This window comes from Microcaecilia unicolor, chromosome 1, assembly GCF_901765095.1.
Source record: "Microcaecilia unicolor chromosome 1, aMicUni1.1, whole genome shotgun sequence".
In the NCBI taxonomy this organism is placed as follows: domain Eukaryota; kingdom Metazoa; phylum Chordata; class Amphibia; order Gymnophiona; family Siphonopidae; genus Microcaecilia; species Microcaecilia unicolor.
Window position 1 is genome coordinate 101,987,187 of NC_044031.1, and position 19,706 is coordinate 102,006,892.

At 39.6% G+C, this 19,706-nt stretch overlaps 1 protein-coding gene across 1 annotated transcript in view; it reads left to right on the forward strand.

Annotated features, from left to right (window-relative positions):
• The window catches only part of MPP7 (membrane palmitoylated protein 7), a 517,419-nt gene that overhangs the window by 164,657 nt on the left and 333,056 nt on the right, over nucleotides 1-19,706 (forward strand). The window contains exon 3 of the mRNA XM_030199273.1: nucleotides 3,043-3,161. Coding sequence (XP_030055133.1) covers nucleotides 3,043-3,161 — 119 coding nt within the window. The remainder of the gene's footprint in view (nucleotides 1-3,042; nucleotides 3,162-19,706) is intronic.

The following is a 19,706-nucleotide window of genomic DNA, read 5'->3' on the forward strand; positions in this document are numbered from 1 at the left end:
ATATGATAGAGGTCTCTAAAATAATGAGTGGAGTGGAACGGGTAGACGTGAATCGCTTGTTTACGCTTTCCAAAAATACTAGGACTAGGGGGCACGCAATGAAGCTAGAAAGTAGTAAATTTAAATCGGAGAAAATATGTCTTCACTCAATGTCTCTTGAATTTGTTGTCAGAGAATGTAGTAAAAGTGGTTAGCTTAGCTGGGTTTAAAAAAGGTTTGGATGGCTTACTAAAGCAAAAGTCCATAGACCATTATTAAAATGGACTTGGGGAAAATTCACTGCTTATTTCTAGAATAAGCAGCATAAAATGTATTGTACTGTTTTTGGATCTTGCCAGGTACGTGTGACCTGGATTGGCTACAGTTGGAAACAGAATGCTGGGCTTGATGGACCTTCAGTCTGTCCCAGTGTAGCCATACTTACGTACTTATGAACAGGATCTAGTCCTCCTTTAATCCACAACCAGTTCAGTTAAAGCACTAATGACAAAATACGCACATGCCAACTGTCTCTTAGATGGCTGCCCTAACTACATGATGAAAAACCCACCAGACTGGCAAGATCAATGAGCTCACAGATAGGCCCGTGGCCTCAATACCATTACTGACCAAAACGACAATTAATGTAAAACGTAAGAGACTTCTCAGTCCTTCATGGCTCTCAATCAGGCTTCAGACCACTCTGTAGCATTGAGACGGTCATAACAAACCTAATCACCAAATTCAGGAAAATTATAAGCCAAGGACAGTCAATACTATGTGGGCCAACACTTTACAAGACCAGATCACTGCACCAGTGATTTCCCAGTAAGAATACTAAAAGGTAATTTTAAAACAATACAAGAATGTAAGACCTTTGAAATAAGAATGATTGAATATTTTGACACCCAACAAACAGGACTTAATAAGGATCTGGGTTTTCTAACCCATTATAAACCATGAAGCCGTGTTTCTCTGTTTATTTCCCTCCTGTCACCTACCAACACCCATCCTGTTAGAATATCAATGAAATGCTTTGATGACCCCATGCATACCCCCACCCTCCCACTCTGTCAGACTGTCAAAGTGATGCTTTGATGTTTCTCTTATATATACTATCTGCCAACACATTTGCTTATTTCCGATCTGACGAAGAAGGGCAACCTTCGAAAGCTAATCAAGAAACTTACTATCAGCAAGAAATGCAAACCCAGGAACCAGGGGATACCTACTACTTCACCTACCCAATTGCAAAAACATAGTCTCCAGATCCATCTACATGGCAAAATTTAGCTACCTGGGCTCCAAATGGTGGAACTCAATCCCCAAGGCCATAAGAAGCATCACAAACTGCTTCCAGTTTAGAAAATAACTAAAAACCTACCTCTTCAAGAAATGTTATGAATAACTTAAAACGCAATCATTCCATAACAACACTGTTCCATGCAACTTTGTAATAAACACTGTTCCAATAACCTGTACCTGTAATGAATCAACACAATCTCTAATAACTTTTTAAATGTAAGCCACTTTGAACCAAAACTCATTGTTGGGTAATTGGGATACAAGCATGAATAAATAAAATAAATAAATCAAAAAATCTACACTTAAGTCCACATGGTATGCAGGTTATTAAACAGGTGGATCTGAAATTTATTTATCTATTTTTTTTTTTACCTTACTTGGATATCTCCTGTGTAATTTATTTTTAATTTTGAAATAATACTTTGCTTAGTAACAAATTTGCCAACAGATTTCAAATGAGGCAAGAGAATGAATTTAAAATTTAAAACAGGGTTTTTGAAAACTACAAAAGGTTTTGAATGTCAAGAATTAAAATATAGAATTTTTGAAAGGTTATACAAAACAAAAAAGAATGTTAAAGAATACAATAGTGAGTATATTTTTTTTCTTAACATTATTAGTATATGCCAACAACAACAAAAACTGAATTGATCTAATTAGCAAAATCCTTAGTTGTAAAAGGTGCATTTTATGGATATGAAAGAATGTGCTTTCTCCAAAAGTATTTAGAATAATTTGTAGTTAGGTAATGCATATAATTTAGATGGGAGTCCTATAATTTAGCATTTTTGTGTGCTCTAATAGGCATCTTGTAAGCTGTCCTTGTGATGAACAGCAGCACTTAGTCAGACTAAAAGTAATAGCAGAGCCTTGTCTAGTGGATCCCTGGAGAATATTGGTGTTTTTGTAGACAGCAGACAAGCAAAAAAGGCATTTTGTCCTTTTTACCCCAAGTAATCCCACTGGAAAATTAAACATGTGCTATGAATTGATATCTGCTCCTGCCAGGTTGCCTCCCCAAAGACGGCTCGTGCAAGCGCTGTTGCTACATTCTTGGACAGCAGTTTGATGGCTTGTGTTTATGATGGATAGTTTATGCTGTGAGCTACTGTGGAACACTGTGCTACTGTGTGCTCTAGGAGACTACTAGTGAGGTGTACCACAAATAATTGGTAGCAGCAGCTACATTTGTCTAACTTCAAAAAAAAAAACCTGAATCTAAGATAAACATTGTATACCTTAAGCTTAATGTGGTAAACTCTGTAAGATTTTTAAAGTTAATTTTGTATCCATATGTTGATTTATTTTTCTGAATGGCTTAAGGATTCAGAGTATTTGAGCTTAATCTTCATTGTGCAATAAATTAGGCATTTTAGGAAAACCATGAATTAAATTTTTTTTTTTAAATAAGGGACAACCTTGCCTATTTTCTGTTCTTTTAAGGAAGTTTTTCCTGTTCACGAGTCATTTCTCTCTTTGGCTAACATCTGGAGAAATGGAATAACGATTAAGCAAAGGAATGTACAGAGTTTCTCTGTTGATTTGTAAGAAACTATTTCTGAAATTTTGTACATAGACTTGTGCAAACAGATATGGACATAACATTTTTGACAACTATATTAGTGTATGAAGTGTTCTGGTAGCATCTGATGCTTCCTATTTCTGAGAAATTATTAAAAGGAGCAATACTGCAAAATTAGATCACCCTCTGATTTCATTTTGTTCATTCCCCCCCTTTTTATTTTTCATTTTTTTTAGGTCTTTATGAACTGCTGGCTGCACTACCAGCTCAGCTGCAGCCACATGTGGGCAGCCAGGAAGATTTGACCTTCCTCTGGGATATGTTTGGGGAAAAAAGCCTTCATTCATTGGTAAAGGTAAATTACATTTTTACTTACATTCTCCTTCAAAAAAGCATATGGAAAAATGTTCTTGGTGTCATCTAGTAAACCAGGAAACAGAATATTCTTGTTTTTGCTCAAAGGTGGGAGTTCAAACGGGATTGTACAGAAAATACATAGATGATTTCATTTAAAAGCAATGCTTTGGCAATGTGCATATTAATGATGCAAACACATTCTGTAGTATCCGGAAATCTTAGACTTCTTTATGGTAATAATTCAAGACCTGTAGTTTAGCTTGTATAAATAAATATTCTGTGTAAAAATTAAAAGGACTATATTTTCTGAGGTCAAGTATGGCAGCGGTTCAATACCCACATTAATTTAAAATAATTTCCGTTAACAAAATCAACTGAAATTCAAGTAAGCAATTTCTCCTGTTGGCTTGTGTCCATCAAAAATGGTGTTTGCATATGAATATATGAAGCCAGAAATATATATAAAATTATTTTTGAGGAATACTCTTTGAAATATGTTGTAAGAAAATGATCTGCTAGGGATGGCTCAAGATTGTTCAGAGCAGTATTGGTGATTAATTAACTGCTTAAAAATAACACTGGGAGTGGAGAGGGTTTTTAAACACACGCATTTCTGACTTGTAAAAAACTAAATTACAGCTGAGAGTTTTTCTGTTTAAATACTTACCAGCCAAGGGTTGCCAGGATCTAAGATGGCTGCCTGACCTGACACACCATAGTGTCCTCTTTCTTAATTTCATCTTTGAAGATAGGAAACATTATTTTCATTTAGATGGAAAGGTGTGATGAGTCTAGGCAAAAACTTAAGAAGTGTCCAACAAACAACTTTGTGATGATGGAATTAGATGGTACATGTATTACCCGGATGTGAAGTTAATTTATTCGCCTAGGTAAAGTGATTATTACCAAAAAATGTACTGTCCTTCAGAGATATTATGGCCCTGATATTGAGACAGTAGGAGTTAGACCGGCTAACTCCCGATATCACCAACGAACCCAAAAATTCAATGCTGGGGCCATATCTGGCCATCAGCATTTATTTACATGGGTCTATCCTGTCACTTAAACTGGTCAGCCGCTGAAAATCAGGGGTAACCAGCTAAGTCATGCGACATAGCTGGTGATCTGGCTAGCCACTGATCGGGATATTCAGTGGGAGATAGCCGGTTATCTTCCACTGAATATCAGCTTGAGGGTATTTAACTGTCCAGTTGCCGTTCTTGGCCAGTTAAATACTTTTGAATATCAGGCAGTATGTCTAGAGGTTGAAAAGGAATCTTGTTGAGCAAAGCCAAGATTAAATTTAGGTTACAAAGCACAAGGGGGCTTCCGTAAAGGAGGCCTTACATAAAGGGAGACTTTCATGAGAGATGCCACAATATGTGATTGTGATGCTAGAAGGTTATACACCAGAACATAAATTAACAGCACACTGAAGAAGTTTGAAAGTTAAGATGCTAACCCATTCTTGAAGCCCATTGTACTTTTTTTTCACCTCCTGTTAATTGACCAGCGCTGGGAGTTTATTTATTTATTTAATTTTCTTATATACCTCCAGCAATCCCAAAAGCTATTGAAGCTGAAATCCTTGCAAAGAGGTAGAACTGTTAAACTTTATATAAAAAAAAAGGGAAGCAGTTCTGCCAAGATCGAAAAGCCATTAGGAGAATCGTGGTGCTTTGGCTTTGCTGGAATGTGTGCAGAGCTTTCTGTATTAGAGGGATTGGAGGAGTGACAGTTTGATGGAATTATCAGGGTATTCTGAACCAGATTGGGAAGGGGGAGAGGAAGAATGCAACAATAAAGAGAGAGCTTCCTGTCCTCCTAGTCTGGGCTAAGTTACATAGTAACATAGTAGATGATGGCAGAGAAAGACCAGTACAGTCCATCCAGTCTGCCCAACAAGATAAACTCATATGTGCTACTTTATGTATACCTGACCTTGATTTGTATCTGCCATTTTCAGGGCACAAACCGTAGAAGTCTGCCCAGCACTAGCCCCACCTCCGGTGCTGCCACCCAATCTCTTCTAAGCTTCTGAGGATCCATTCCTTCTGAACAAGATTCCCTTATGTTTATCCCACACATTTTTGAATTTGTTACCGATTTCATCTCCACCACCTCTTGCGGGAGGGCATTCCAAGTATCCACCACTCTCTCCGTGAAAAAAATACTTCCAGGAGGTTCTGGAAGCCAAATTTAGGCTCTTAGGTAGAAAGCTCAAATTCAGATCCTCTAGGGTAGCATTCTCTGAAATGCTACCCGTTCCACACGCAGGGCCCAAGAGACAGGCAGAGCTCCAGAGTCTCAATGCATGGATGAGACGATGGTGCAAGGAGGAGGGTTTTAGATTTGTTAGGAACTGGGCAACATTCTGGGGAAGGGGGAGTCTATTCCGAAAGGATGGGCTCCACCTTAACCGGGATGGGTCCAGGCTGCTGGCATCGGCATTTAAAAAAGAAATGGAGCAGCTTTTAAACTAGAAACAAGGGGAAGGCAGACAGTCACACAACAGCGTAAGGTTCGGAATGAGGTATCTTGTAAAGATATTGCCCAAACAGGGAGGATGGGGGTTCCTGATGGTGAGGTTGCAAAGACGACCATAATAGATTCGTCTGTAAACAGAAATAATAAAAATCAGGCATAAGATAGTAAATTAATACTGTCAAGTAATCAACATAATGTGACTAGGAATAACTTGAAGTGTCTTTATGCAAATGCTAGGAGCCTAAGACATAAGATGGGAGAATTGGAATATATTGCACTAAATGAAAAAAATAGATATAATAGGCATCTCCGAGACCTGGTGGAAGGAGGATAACCAGTGGGACACTGTCAAACCGGGATACAAATTTTATCGCAGTGATAGAGTGGACCGGATTGGGGGAGGAGTAGCATTGTATATTAACGAGGGCATTGAATCAAATAGACTGAAAATTTTACAGGAAACAAACGACCTTTTGCAATCACTATGGATCGAAATACCATGTGTCAAGGGGAAAAGGACAGTGGTAGGAGTGTACTACTGTCCGCCCAACCAACCAGGATGAGCAGACGGACGCAGTCATGTTAAAGGAAATTAGGGATGCTAATAAAATGGGCAACATGATAATAATGGGTGATTTCAATTACCAACTAATTATATGGAATATGTAGATTCTAAATAACCACAATTTCAACTTTCTACAAACTTCACAAGGTTAAGAGGGGGTTATGGACTGTCACACATGAAAAAATGTGGAGAAAAAAAACCTCAGTATCACCGGCAACACCTCCTTCCAAAGGACACGCCTTATAATAAGAATGAGTGCAGTAAGTTTAAAACAAATAAGAGAGAATTTTTCTTTACTCAGCGCGTAATTTGACTCTGGAATTCATTGCCAGAGAATGTGGTTAAGGCAGTTAGTTTAGCAGAGTTTAAGAAAGGTTTGGACGGCTTCCTGAAGGGAAAGGCCGTAGAATGTTATTAAATGGATGTAGGGAAAAATCCACTATTTCTGGGAAAAGCAGTACAAAATGTTTTGCTCCGTGGATCTTGTCGGGTGATTGTGACCTGGATTGGCCACTGTCGGAGACAGGGTGCTGGGCTAGATGGACCTTTGGTCTGTCCCAGTGTGGCGATGCTTATGTCTTATGATAGTTTTTAGCGTTCTTTGTCTCCTAAAACACAATTTTTCTATTTATGGACTCATAAAATATCTAAAAATGGAAACACTTGACATAAAGTAAAAATTGATTTTCAACAATCTAAAGTTGTTAAATATACATTCTATTGTAATATATCACAACAAGGAGTAGAGTATTGATACACGTTGTGCTTACCTGCACTCTGAAGGTTAAAGTTATTTTTTTATTTTTGTTACATTTGTACCCTGCGCTTTCCCACTCATGGCAGGCTCAATGCGGCTTACATGGGGCAATGGAGGGTTAAGTGACTTGCCCAGAGTCACAAGGAGCTGCCTGTGCCTGAAGTGGGAATCGAACTCAGTTCCTCGGTTCCCCAGGACCAAAGTCCACCACCCTAACCACTAGGCCACTCCTCCCTTTACTTCTTTTTGTGGACCCATCTATAGTCAGTTCTATGAAGCTTAGCATTTGGAATTAAATTATTAAGGGTTTTTTATGCCAGTGATGAGAACCCATTGATTTTCCTCAACCCTTGTTTTTGAAAACATTTATCTGGGTTGGAGGCTGGGTTGGTTTCAGAGGCTTTTTCCCTTTTTCTTATTTAAAGCTCAATGCAATTCACAGAACCATAGTTTTGCGAAAGTATCATTTGCCACTATTTTAGTGAAATATACATTCTACAACATTTCGTAAGTTCCAGGATCATGTGTGCAGCTTGGTTCTATTTCTCATGCTATCGTATTGGCACCAGATGGAAGTAGGTAGACATAGTGATGAAAGCTATTGTGGCTGATAAGTGGTTAGGGCTCTGTGGAACTTATTATTCCTTCACACTAGCTTTATAGCAAAACAATTTTAAAAAGTTGATATAGCTTTTTATGTGACTTCTGAAACAGTTTGGTTTTGGAATTTTACTCATCTGCTACATGTTTGATTCTTGACATCTTTTGCATAATGGGGCATCAGAAAATTCCATTACCTAGATTTTATAGCTTAGAAATTATTACAGTACCTAATGTGATTTCTCACACACATCACATTTGCCTCACTAGGTGGTGCTACTTGATATTTTCTGCCCAACGTCCGATAATCTGTTGCTGTGTGAGTGAATGGTCTGTAACCTACTACTAAGGATATTTGTTTCTCTTTATTTCCTAACATACTAACTGCTAAGTAAATATTATTCAGTGAGTAAGAAATAATTTGGAAAGGCTAAATTGAGCTACTGATGGCACAGACGTCCTAGTATGAATGCAATATTGTAAGCAGGGTAATTAGGAGAAATAACTAAGGTATGCCTTATTCTGATTTATACCATGAGTAAACTTTTACTTGTTCAGAAGTATCACTGTTTCAGCCTGAGATTCAAAAGCAAATATGAGGGTATGAAGCATTTGCCACCCAGATAAATGCCGTGGTGTGCAGACAGTTATTAATTTCAGTGGTGGCATCTGAACAATGTCGCTGAAAATCATTACAGATGACCCCGGGACAGTCCAGATAATGAAATGTTGGTCCATAGGTGGTAACGAGAGTTATCAGTTTAGCAGTGATATTTGGTCTGCTAAATGTGTAACAATTCAGTTAGGACAGCGAAAAGTTTGTCCTGACTATATCTGGTTAGTTATTGAATGCAGACTGAATGTCCTTCTATTTGGATAGTGCCAGCAGTCATAGATTTTGGATATTCAGTGCCAGCCTCTGTGTGGATGCTAATGCTGAACGTACATATTTATTTCAGCTGCATTAGCTAGTGTTGAAAAAAACCCCAAACTAACCACCTCAGCTAATTGTTGACCTGTACATATGTTTAAAAAGCACCATCCCAAATTCCTAACATTTTATTGCATGTTTTCTTAATGTTTTGTAACCTGTCATGACCAAAGCACTGCAGTTGTAAAGATAAAAGGAGAAAATGTTTGACTAATTTAAGATTTATATTTTTGAAACCTTGATGACATTCAGTTGCATGTTCAGCGTGTTATATCATGAAAGGTCTGCACTTCTTATGAACTTGAGCTGTGAATCAACAGTGTCAGCATGAGGGGAAATAAGGAACCCTGAAAATGCCAGCATGGTTTAGTTTGATATTTGGCATTGTTAATTTGAAGATGAGTACAGATTTATTACCATCAGTAAAATGGTAGAAAGAACCACAGAGTTCTTATAAGATCTAAAAAGATATCTACTTCAACAGCAAAGATATGCAGTTCACTAAGGGCTGCTTTTACTAAGCAATGGTAAACCCTACGTGGGCTTACTGCTCTCTATACAGGAAGTACCGCTGAGCTACTGCAGCAGCCCTGGAGGTACTTCCCACCCCTAGCACACCGTCATTTCCAGTGCCACAAAAATTTATTTTGTAGCGCCGGAGTGTACCTGGCGGTAATTGGGCAGTGCCATGCACTGCCTGGTTACCGGGGAGGGGGGGGGGGGTTAACGCTTTACTTGCCACCTGGCCATTTCCTGTAGGAAAGCAAGACTTCCCTTTTACCAGCTGTGGTAAAAGGGAGCCTCGGCGCGTGTGTAAAACACACACCAGCGCCGGCCTCCTTTTACCGCAGCTTGGTAAAAGGGGCCTTGAATTATTTGTGGGGAGGGGAAGGGAGGAGGAAGAATTGGAGACTTTACAATCCTGTAAGTATGAAAAACTTTTTTCTGGATTAATGCACGTTTTTATTTTCAATAATTATATTCAACTTTTTTCACAAAATATTGTATATCTTATAAATAAATGTCTTTTAGTGCATATTTCACATATCACGGGCTAGATTCTTTATATAGTAACATAGTAGATGACGGCAGATAAAGACCTGTACGGTCCATCCAGTCTGCCCAACCAGATAAACTCATATGTGCTAATTTATATGTATACCTGACCTTGATTTATCCTTGCCATTTTCGAGGCATAGACCGTAGAAGTCTGCCCAGTACTTGCCCCGCCTCCCAACTACTGGTGCTGCCACCCAATCTCTGCTAAGCTTCTGAGGATCCATTTCTTCTGAACAGAATTCCTTTGTTTATCCCACACATTTTTGAATTTTGTTACCATTTTCATCTCCACCACCTCTTACATGAGGGCATTCCAAGTATCCATAACTCTCTCTCTGAAAAAATACTTCCTGACATTTTTCTTGAGTCTGCCCCCCTTCAATCTCATTTCATGTCGTCTAGTTCTTCCCCCTTCCCATCTCCAGAAAAGATTTGTTTGCAGATTAATGCCTTTCAAATGTTTGAATGTCTGTAACATATCACCCCTGTTTCTCCTTTCTTCCAGGGTATACATGTTCATGTCAGCAAGTCTCTCCTCATACGTCTTGTAACGCAAATCCCATTTTTGTAGTTTTTCTTTGCACAGCCTCAATTTTTATTACATCCTTAGCAAGATACGGCCTCCAAAACTGAACACAATACTCCAAGTGGGGCCTCACCAGCGAATTCTACAGGGTCATCAACACCTCCTTTCTTCTGCTGGTCACACCTTTCTCTATACAGCCTAGCATCCTTCCGGCTACAGCCACCGCCTTGTCACACTGTTTCATCGTGTTCAGATCCTCAGATACTATCGCCCCAAGATCCCTCTGTACATATCAGACTCTCACCGCCTAACATATATGTCTCCCGTGGATTTCTACTCCCTAAGTGCATCACTTTGCATTTCTTTGCATTGAATTTTAATTGCCAAACCTTAGACCATTCTTCTAGCTTCTGCAGTTCCTTTTTCATGTTTTTCACTCCCTCTGGGGTGTCCACTCTGTTACAAATCTTGGTATCATCTGCAAAAAGGCAAACTTTACCTTCTAACCCTTCGGCAATGTCACTCACAAATATATTGAACAGAATCGGCCCCAGCATCGATCCCTGAGGCACTCCACTACCTTTCCCTCGTCTTAGCGAATTCCGTTGAGCCACCACCCTCTGGCGTTTGTCCGTCAACCAGTTCCTAATCCAGTTCACGTTGAGTCCTATCTTCAGCCTGTCAAGTTTATTCAAGAGCCTCCTCTGAGGAACTGTGTCAAAGGCTTTGCTGAAATCTAAGTAGATTACATCTATCGCATGTCCTTGATTCAGTTCCCTGGTCACCCAGTCAAAGAATTTAATGAAATTCGTTTGGCACGATTTACCTTTGGTAAAACCATGTTGTCTCGGATCTTGCAACTTATTGGCTTCCAGGAAATTCACTATCCTTTCCTTCAGCATCGCTTTCATTACTTTTCCAATAACTGAAGTGAGGCTTACCGGCCTGTAGTTTCCAGCTTCTTCCCTATCACCACTTTCGTGAAGAGGGACCACATATGCTGTTCTCCAATCCCTCGGAACCTCCCCTGTCTCCAAGGATTTGTTAAATCTTTAAGAGGACCTGCCAGAACCTCTCTGAGCTCCCTCATTATTCTGGGATGGATACTATCCGGTCCCATGGCTTTGTCCACTTTTATATTTTCAAGTTGTTCATAAACACTCTCTTCCGTGGACGGTGCTATATCTGCTCTGTTCTCATATCAGTCAATCGTGGACCTTCTCCAGGATTTTCTTCAGTGAAAACAGAACAGAAGTATTTGTTTAGCACATTTGCTTTTTCTTCCTCATTATCCACATAGCGGTTCGCATCATCTTTCAGTCTCACAATTCCATTTTTAGTCTTCCTCCTTTCACTAATATACAGTGGTGGAAATAAGTATTTGATCCCTTGCTGATTTTGTAAGTTTGCCCACTGACAAAGACATGAGCAGCCCATAATTGAAGGGTAGGTTATTGGTAACAGTGAGAGATAGCACATCACAAATTAAATCCGGAAAATCACATTGTGGAAAGTATATGAATTTATTTGCATTCTGCAGAGGGAAATAAGTATTTGATCCCCCACCAACCAGTAAGAGATCTGGCCCCTACAGACCAGGTAGATGCTCCAAATCAACTCGTTACCTCCATGACAGACAGCTGTCGGCAATGGTCACCTGTATGAAAGACACCTGTCCACAGACTCAGTGAATCAGTCAGACTCTAACCTCTACAAAATGGCCAAGAGCAAGGAGCTGTCTAAGGATGTCAGGGACAAGATCATACACCTGCACAAGGCTGGAATGGGCTACAAAACCATCAGTAAGACGCTGGGCGAGAAGGAGACAACTGTTGGTGCCATAGTAAGAAAATGGAAGAAGTACAAAATGACTGTCAATCGACAAAGATCTGGGGCTCCACGCAAAATCTCACCTCGTGGGGTATCCTTGATCATGAGGAAGGTTAGAAATCAGCCTACAACTACAAGGGGGGAACTTGTCAATGATCTCAAGGCAGCTGGGACCACTGTCACCACGAAAACCATTGGTAACACATTACGACATAACTGATTGCAATCCTGCAGTGCCCGCAAGGTCCCCCTGCTCCGGAAGGCACATGTGACGGCCCGTCTGAAGTTTGCCAGTGAACACCTGGATGATGCCGAGAGTGATTGGGAGAAGGTGCTGTGGTCAGATGAGACAAAAATTGAGCTCTTTGGCATGAACTCAACTCGCCGTGTTTGGAGGAAGAGAAATGCTGCCTATGACCCAAAGAACACCGTCCCCACTGTCAAGCATGGAGGTGGAAATGTTATGTTTTGGGGGTGTTTCTCTGCTAAGGGCACAGGACTACTTCACCGCATCAATGGGAGAATGGATGGGGCCATGTACCGTACAATTCTGAGTGACAACCTCCTTCCCTCCGCCAGGGCCTTAAAAATGGGTCGTGGCTGGGTCTTCCAGCACGACAATGACCCAAAACATACAGCCAAGGCAACAAAGGAGTGGCTCAGGAAGAAGCACATTAGGGTCATGGAGTGGCCTAGCCAGTCACCAGACCTTAATCCCATTGAAAACTTATGGAGGGAGCTGAAGCTGCGAGTTGCCAAGCGACAGCCCAGAACTCTTAATGATTTAGAGATGATCTGCAAAGAGGAGTGGACCAAAATTCCTCCTGACATGTGTGCAAACCTCATCATCAACTACAGAAGACGTCTGACCGCTGTGCTTGCCAACAAGGGTTTTGCCACCAAGTATTAGGTCTTGTTTGCCAGAGGGATTAAATACTTATTTCCCTCTGCAGAATGCAAATAAATTCATATACTTTCCACAATGTGATTTTCCGGATTTAATTTGTGATGTGCTATCTCTCACTGTTACCAATAACCTACCCTTCAATTATGGGCTGCTCATGTCTTTGTCAGTGGGCAAACTTACAAAATCAGCAAGGGATCAAATACTTATTTCCACCACTGTACCTGAAGAAATTTTTGTCGCCTCTCCTCACATTTCTAGCCATTTGTTCTTGCACTTTCGCCAGATGTATTTCTCTCTTGGCTTCTTTCAGTTTCAAACAGTATTCCTCTCCGTGTTCTTCTTTTTTTTTTTGTATTTCAAGAATGCCAACTCTTTTTAGCCTTTATTTTCTCAGCCACTTGCTTGGAGAACCATATCGGTTCCCTTTTTCTCTTGATTTTATTTACTCTCCTTACATAAAGGTTTGTAGCCAGATTTATAGCTTTTTTTCAGCCTGGACCACTGCCACTTCTCATATTTCCTCCCAACCCATCAGCTCCTTCCTCAGGTATTTCCTCATTTTACTAAAGTCAGCATGCTTGAAATCCAGGACTTTGAGATTTTAGTGGCTGCCCTCCACTTTAGCTGTTACATCAAACCAAACTGTTTGGTGGTCGCTGTTGCCCAGGTGGGCACCCAATCAGACGTTTGACAACTTTTCCCATTTGTGAGCACCAGATCTAGCATCTCTCCCTCTCTCGTGGGTTCTGTCACCATTTGTCCGAGTAGAGCACTTTGAAAAGCATCCACGATCTCTCTACTTCTTTCCGATTCCACAGATGGAACCTTCCAATCCACATCTGGCAGATTGAAATCTCCCAGCAACATTACCTCTCTTTTCTTTTCCAACTTATGGATATCTGTGACCAGATCTTTATCTAGTTCCTCTGATTGTGTCGGAGGTCTGTGGACAACACCCATGTGTTCCATCATCTCTTTTTAAGGTGATCCATATCGCTTCTTCCTTTCCCCAGGCCCCTGTCATTTCTGTCGCTGTGATATTGTTTCTCACATACAGAGCTACTCCACCACCGTTACGACCATCTCTATCCTTCCTAAATGATTATAGCCTGGTATGTTTGCATCCCATTCATGGGAATCATTTAGCCATGTCTCCGTGATTGCAACAACGTCTGTCTGCCTCTAACATCAGGGCTTGCAGGTCATGAACTCTGTTGCTTAGACTGCGAACATTTGTGGTCATCACTTTCTATCTACATTTCAGTGGCATTTTTGTCTTCTGTTTAGTTTTTTGTTTTGTTTCACTTTCTGCTGTGTTGATAAGAAGTGATTTGCTAAGACTGTTGTTTTCATTGCTTTCTTTTCTACTGTCACATCTTGTCTTTAGCTTTAGCTGGGGGTGATCACTTGAAGTGACCTGACTCCATATGCCACTCCCGCCATCTAGTTTAAATGCCAACAAGCATATTGTCTAAATTTCTCCCCAAGGATTTTTTTTTAACTGCCACAGTGAGATGCAGCCTGTCATTACAATATAATCTTTTGTTTTTTCACATATTGCCCCATCCTCCTTTGTACCTAAATCCTTCTTGGTGACACCAGTCTTTGAGCCAGCTATTGAAATTTTCAGTACTTTGCAACAGGGGCGTAGCCACGTGTGGGCCCAGGCCCACCCACTTTCCCTCCAGGCCTGCCCACCCACTCCACATCCCTCGCATGTCACTCGCTGCCTTTTCTCCGGCCGCAACGGAAATTCTTGTCCTCCCCGCCGGCACTGCCTCGGTCCCTGCATGCTACCCAGTACCTTCGGTCCCTGCATTCTTTTCTTCGATCGTCGCCGACAGCGTTGCCATTCACATAGGCAGCTCCGCTCCCCTCTGCTACGTCCATCCGGCCCTCTCTGATGCACTTCCTTTTTACGTAGGACCAGATGGACGCGGCAGAGGGGAGCGGAGCTGCCTGTGTGAATGGCAGCGCTGCTGGCGACGACCGAAGAAAAGAATGCAGGGACCGAAGGTACTGGGTAGCAGATGTTTGCAATAGTATCTAAAGAGGAAGTGAAAGATGTGCTAGTGTAGTTGAATGCCCTTTTGGCTTTTTTGAGTAATTTTGCATGTACTAAGTGTTTCAGTGAAAGAGGAAATACTGCCAGGTAGCCTGAATTCAGCATTAAATCAGATGAGAGCAAGTATTGCTGGCACTGCAAATTATTGCTCCATATCTAACTCGCCAACATTGGGAAAAGTGATGAAAGGTGTGTTTTTGCACTTGGTGGACTGTAGAGATGAGAACAGCATTATTGACCCCAGTCAGTGTGAGTTCAGAAAGGGTCACAGCATGGAGATCTTGTAGATCCTGATGGTAGGCTTGCTGTATACCAGCATGGGCGGTAGACAAACAGGCAGGGCTGTTGATCTTTGGACTTGTCCACAGCTTTTGACACACTAGATCACAATATATTAATTGATCAGATGACTCCACTTAAAGCAGTCAAAAACTTTTAAGGGTGGGGGCCAAAATCATAACAAACCCAAAAGCCCAACACTCCACAAAAATTAAAAGATTGCAATATGTTTTAAGCAAGTTGGATTGAAAGAACAAAATCTTTGTATGAAGAATAAAGATTTTTATGAGGAACCACACTGAATCCCCAGTATTAATGCTCATCATGGAGGGATATTGAGAACTTGCCTTCGTAATTTTATTTTTGTGGAGTGTTGGGCTTTTGGGGTTTGAATTGATTAGATGACACCAGTTGGAAGTGGGGGGAAGTGTTTTTTCCTGGTTTGTTTCTTGTCTGGAAGATAGAAAAAAGCAGGTATTGGTGGCAAACGAGGGAGATAATGTGGGTGTGCAACAAGCTTTCCTGGGGAGTAGGGTAGGGCTCATACCTAGCAACGGGGAAGTATGGTGGGAAAGGGAAAGACTGATACTGGGAAACAGATAAATTTCATTGCTCTGATTATATTGCAAGATCCTATCATGTGTTGAGATATTTGCCATTATAGTGGCCTTATGTCTGGTCAAGTTTAAGATGGGATAATGTAATTACATATTAAAATATTGTTTTTTCTGTTAAGTATGTATGTGGTTTATGTTGATGCAGGTCAGCAGTTGGGCAGACTTAGAAACCCATCAAGTACATTATAAGGCATTAGTTTGTAGTATTCCAAGAAACACTATTCAAACCTATATACATAGTGCCCACCCATATTAGCTCTGGGCCCACCCAAAATGTCAGGTCTGGCTACGCCACTGCTTTGCAATCTTTTCTCTCCCTTTCTCAAGGTAGGTAGTACTTCAGAAAAAGCTATTGTTTGTACCAAAGGTTTGAACCCCTCCCCCAGCTCCTGTAAAGCTCTCTGTACTGCAAGTGGGGTATTACTGGACAAGTCATTTGTTCCCAGGTGGATAACATCATCAGTGTTTGACTCCTTAGTTTCTTCTCTGATTATAGAGATTATTTGCTTGCTGCTCCTGGTAGCTGAGGAGCCTGGAAGGCATTTCACTTTGCATGGCCCCTTGAACTGTGTTTCAAAGTTAATGCCTCTGATGATGGAATCCCCTATTAGCAACAGTTTCCTGGTTTGACTTTCAATATTAGTGCTTTGGGGGTGACTTTTCTCTTTGGGCACCTTCATTGCTTTTTGTTCCACCTTTACTGCTTTTTGTTCTGCCTCAGTTCTATTTTCAGGGACATCACAGTGCTGTAATGGAGCAAAAGAATTCTGTAGGGGCAACACTTGTGAGGGCAGATGCTTCTGTGCCACATAACGTAGTCTGCCGGAGCCTACTGTGTGCCATCTATTCTTAGGTGTTTTTATCCTTTGAGGCAGTGCTGAGTAGTTGGTATGATTCTGTGCAGTCATAGAAGCTGCTTTAAGTGCATCCAATTCCTGCTTTAGTTTATTGAGCTCCTGTTTTAAACTAGCAAGCTGAAGACAGATAGGACAAGCCTTAAGTCTCCAGATGGTTTGCCTTGTAACTAAAGCACTACAATTATTACACAGAATAAAAGTCATCTTTATTGGTGGAATTGGGTATGAATAGGTGTATTATGATAGGGTTAACAGTCTGCAAGGTTGCCTGTGTGTGACTGAGGAGTAAAGTTAATTATTTTGGCTTGTCTATATATGATTGGTTAAACCTGGAGTGGGTGGGGCGAGGGGTGGGTCGGTGGCACCATAAGTCCCAGTGAGTCAGAAAGGTGCTGTATAAAAAAAAAAAGGTTGTCTGGGTGTGGCCAAAAATGATAGTCTGATAACAACAAATTCAATTTGATTCAACAATCAGATCAAATTCAATTTGATTCAACAATCAGATTCCACTAGAATATAATTTTCCATTAGTAAATCCAAATATTCCCACTAATAATACCAGTTTCATCAATGTAAAATGCAAATTTACAACCAGTTGAGAGACTAAGGCTGCTTTTTTTTTTTTTTTTTTTTTTGCTTAGGATTGGCAGAACCTGTCCACAAAGTTAGAATTCTACAGCAAGAGTTAGCAGGGTGTAGGACAAGAAGCAGTTAGAAAAACCTATCCTCTCTATTATCAGAGCTAGGCAGCTATGGCACCTAAAACAAATCTGTGATGAAAACAAATATATGTAGGTGTATTCTGTAAAGTACATCTTAATTTTTATAGAATAGGCTTAAATTTCTGTGCACCTCTCAATGCAACCAAATGTAGTTGTGGTCATTTACTTTATATTTTACTTGGCATAAATCCAATGCCTAAATTAGGCGTCCCCTTTTCAACTATGTGGCTTAGATACTATTATAGCAAAAGGACTTCAATAATAATCAGTTTCTAAATAATTATATAAACTCAAATTCACTGTAGAGACTCATATCCTCAACACACGTATGTAAAAACAATGCTTTATTTATACTCTATTAAAAAATCTCTTTAGAAAGATTTTCATAATTCCCCAATCCTATGCTTAACCCATTAGTACCCAGCGTTCCCATATGGGATTTTATTATGGGAACATTGGGCACTAATGGACTAATTACAAAGTCTATCAAATGATATACATCACTTGGAAATAATTACAGCATTTAACTGTTCAACATTCATATACACCAGTATCAAATGCTTGTGTTCTTTTTCTAAATTCAAGGCAAACTTATAATGTCCACAGTATAAATGTTTAAGCTGTTTACTGGTGTTTTCAACAATCCTAGTGCTTAATAGATGTTTTATAATTTTCTTTAAGACTTGGAAAGTAAGCTTAAGTCCAAGGTAAAATGTTTCCCAATCTTCCTGGTTTATGTTTCTGCAATGAACTTTTTACAGTGCTTCCAGATTTAAATATATCACCAGTCGATAACCATGAAAGAATTCTCTACCAGCTGTTAGCATTCATATCAAATGATTGTGGTCTGTAGCTGTGTTTCAGCTTACGGCCTGCTTCAGGAGTCTAAAAACAAATACATATTGCATGCAATAAATATAATGTAAAATAAAATACAACCAATAAGATTAAAACAGAAAAGAATTTGTGATATAAAAATTGTAGTATAGAAAAGTGATGAACATAAAAATGTGTATCAATTAAAAGTATGCATCAGTGAAAAATAATGAATACATAACTGTCTCATTTGTAGAAAAAGTATATAACAAATGGATAGTAGAGTTTAAAAAACATAGATATTAATACTACAATATATAACACTAGGAAAAAATGCCCGTTTCTGAGCGGAATGAAACGGGCGCTAGCAAGGGGCCCCCTACCTCCGTCCCTCGAAGCTACTTGCCTTGTTCGCTGTGGGCCGTTTCGGCCCTCGAGTGTCAATAGCTCCGCCCTCGACATCATGACGTTTTGACGCGAGGGCAGTGCAGGCACTCCAGGGCACACCGGATATCTCGGGCGCCTCAACTTCCGTGGAGGCTTCAGAACGTTGGGGTTGCCTTTTATATATATAGATAAAATAAATAAAATTAGATGTATATAACAAATGGTAGAAATACAAAATATAGATGTTAATACTACATTATATAACATAAAAATAAATGAAATTAGATATATATATGAAATGTAGGTATGTATGATCTGACCTTTTGAGTAGATAACAAAATCTTTGATTTCTTGTCCTTTCAATCTTGTGACACTAAAGATTGATCTATAGAACATACAAGATAAGTATAAACTTCTAACTTATGTGACAAATTATCTAAAAAAAAGTATTTAAGGTTGACAAGAGAGGCAGCATTATATTCAAAATTGCTTTTAGTGTGATATCTAAAAAAAAAAAAAAAAAAAAGTGTTGAGAAATAATAAAAAGCTCCATGAGGAAGAGACTGCATTATGTCCGGAATGCTTATAGTATACTCACTTGTAGTGGACAACAATGGTAATTACATAATAAATTAAAACAAAAAAGGAATAAGTGTAAACCTGTAGCTGATATGGCAAAACGCACTAAAAAAGTATAGAGGATAGTATGGCTTCATACAGGATAGACATTATTGTGTTTGGAATGCTTTCGGTATTCTGTTTTAAAGATTATTATGAAATGAATGGTTATGTGCAAGAGAGGTGTTGTCTTGTTCTGAATGTATATTCTATACTATCTTATAGATAACAGCAGTAATTACCAATTTTAAGATCTGGAATTTGCAACAAGAACCAACAGAAAAGATTGATCTGTGTGCCCAAAAGATTAAAAAATGCTTAAAATATAACTTGGCACAAAAAATAACCTCAAAGCAAATGATTGGTTATTGTCTGTTAGGTCAGAGCACTCCATATTTTGTAAGAAAAAGAGACCAGTTTGCAAATCACTACAAGAAAATATAATTAACAAAAGGAAACAACATAGTGTGCAAACTACTGATTATATGTTATTTAAGTAAGAGCGGTATAAAATCCTTTC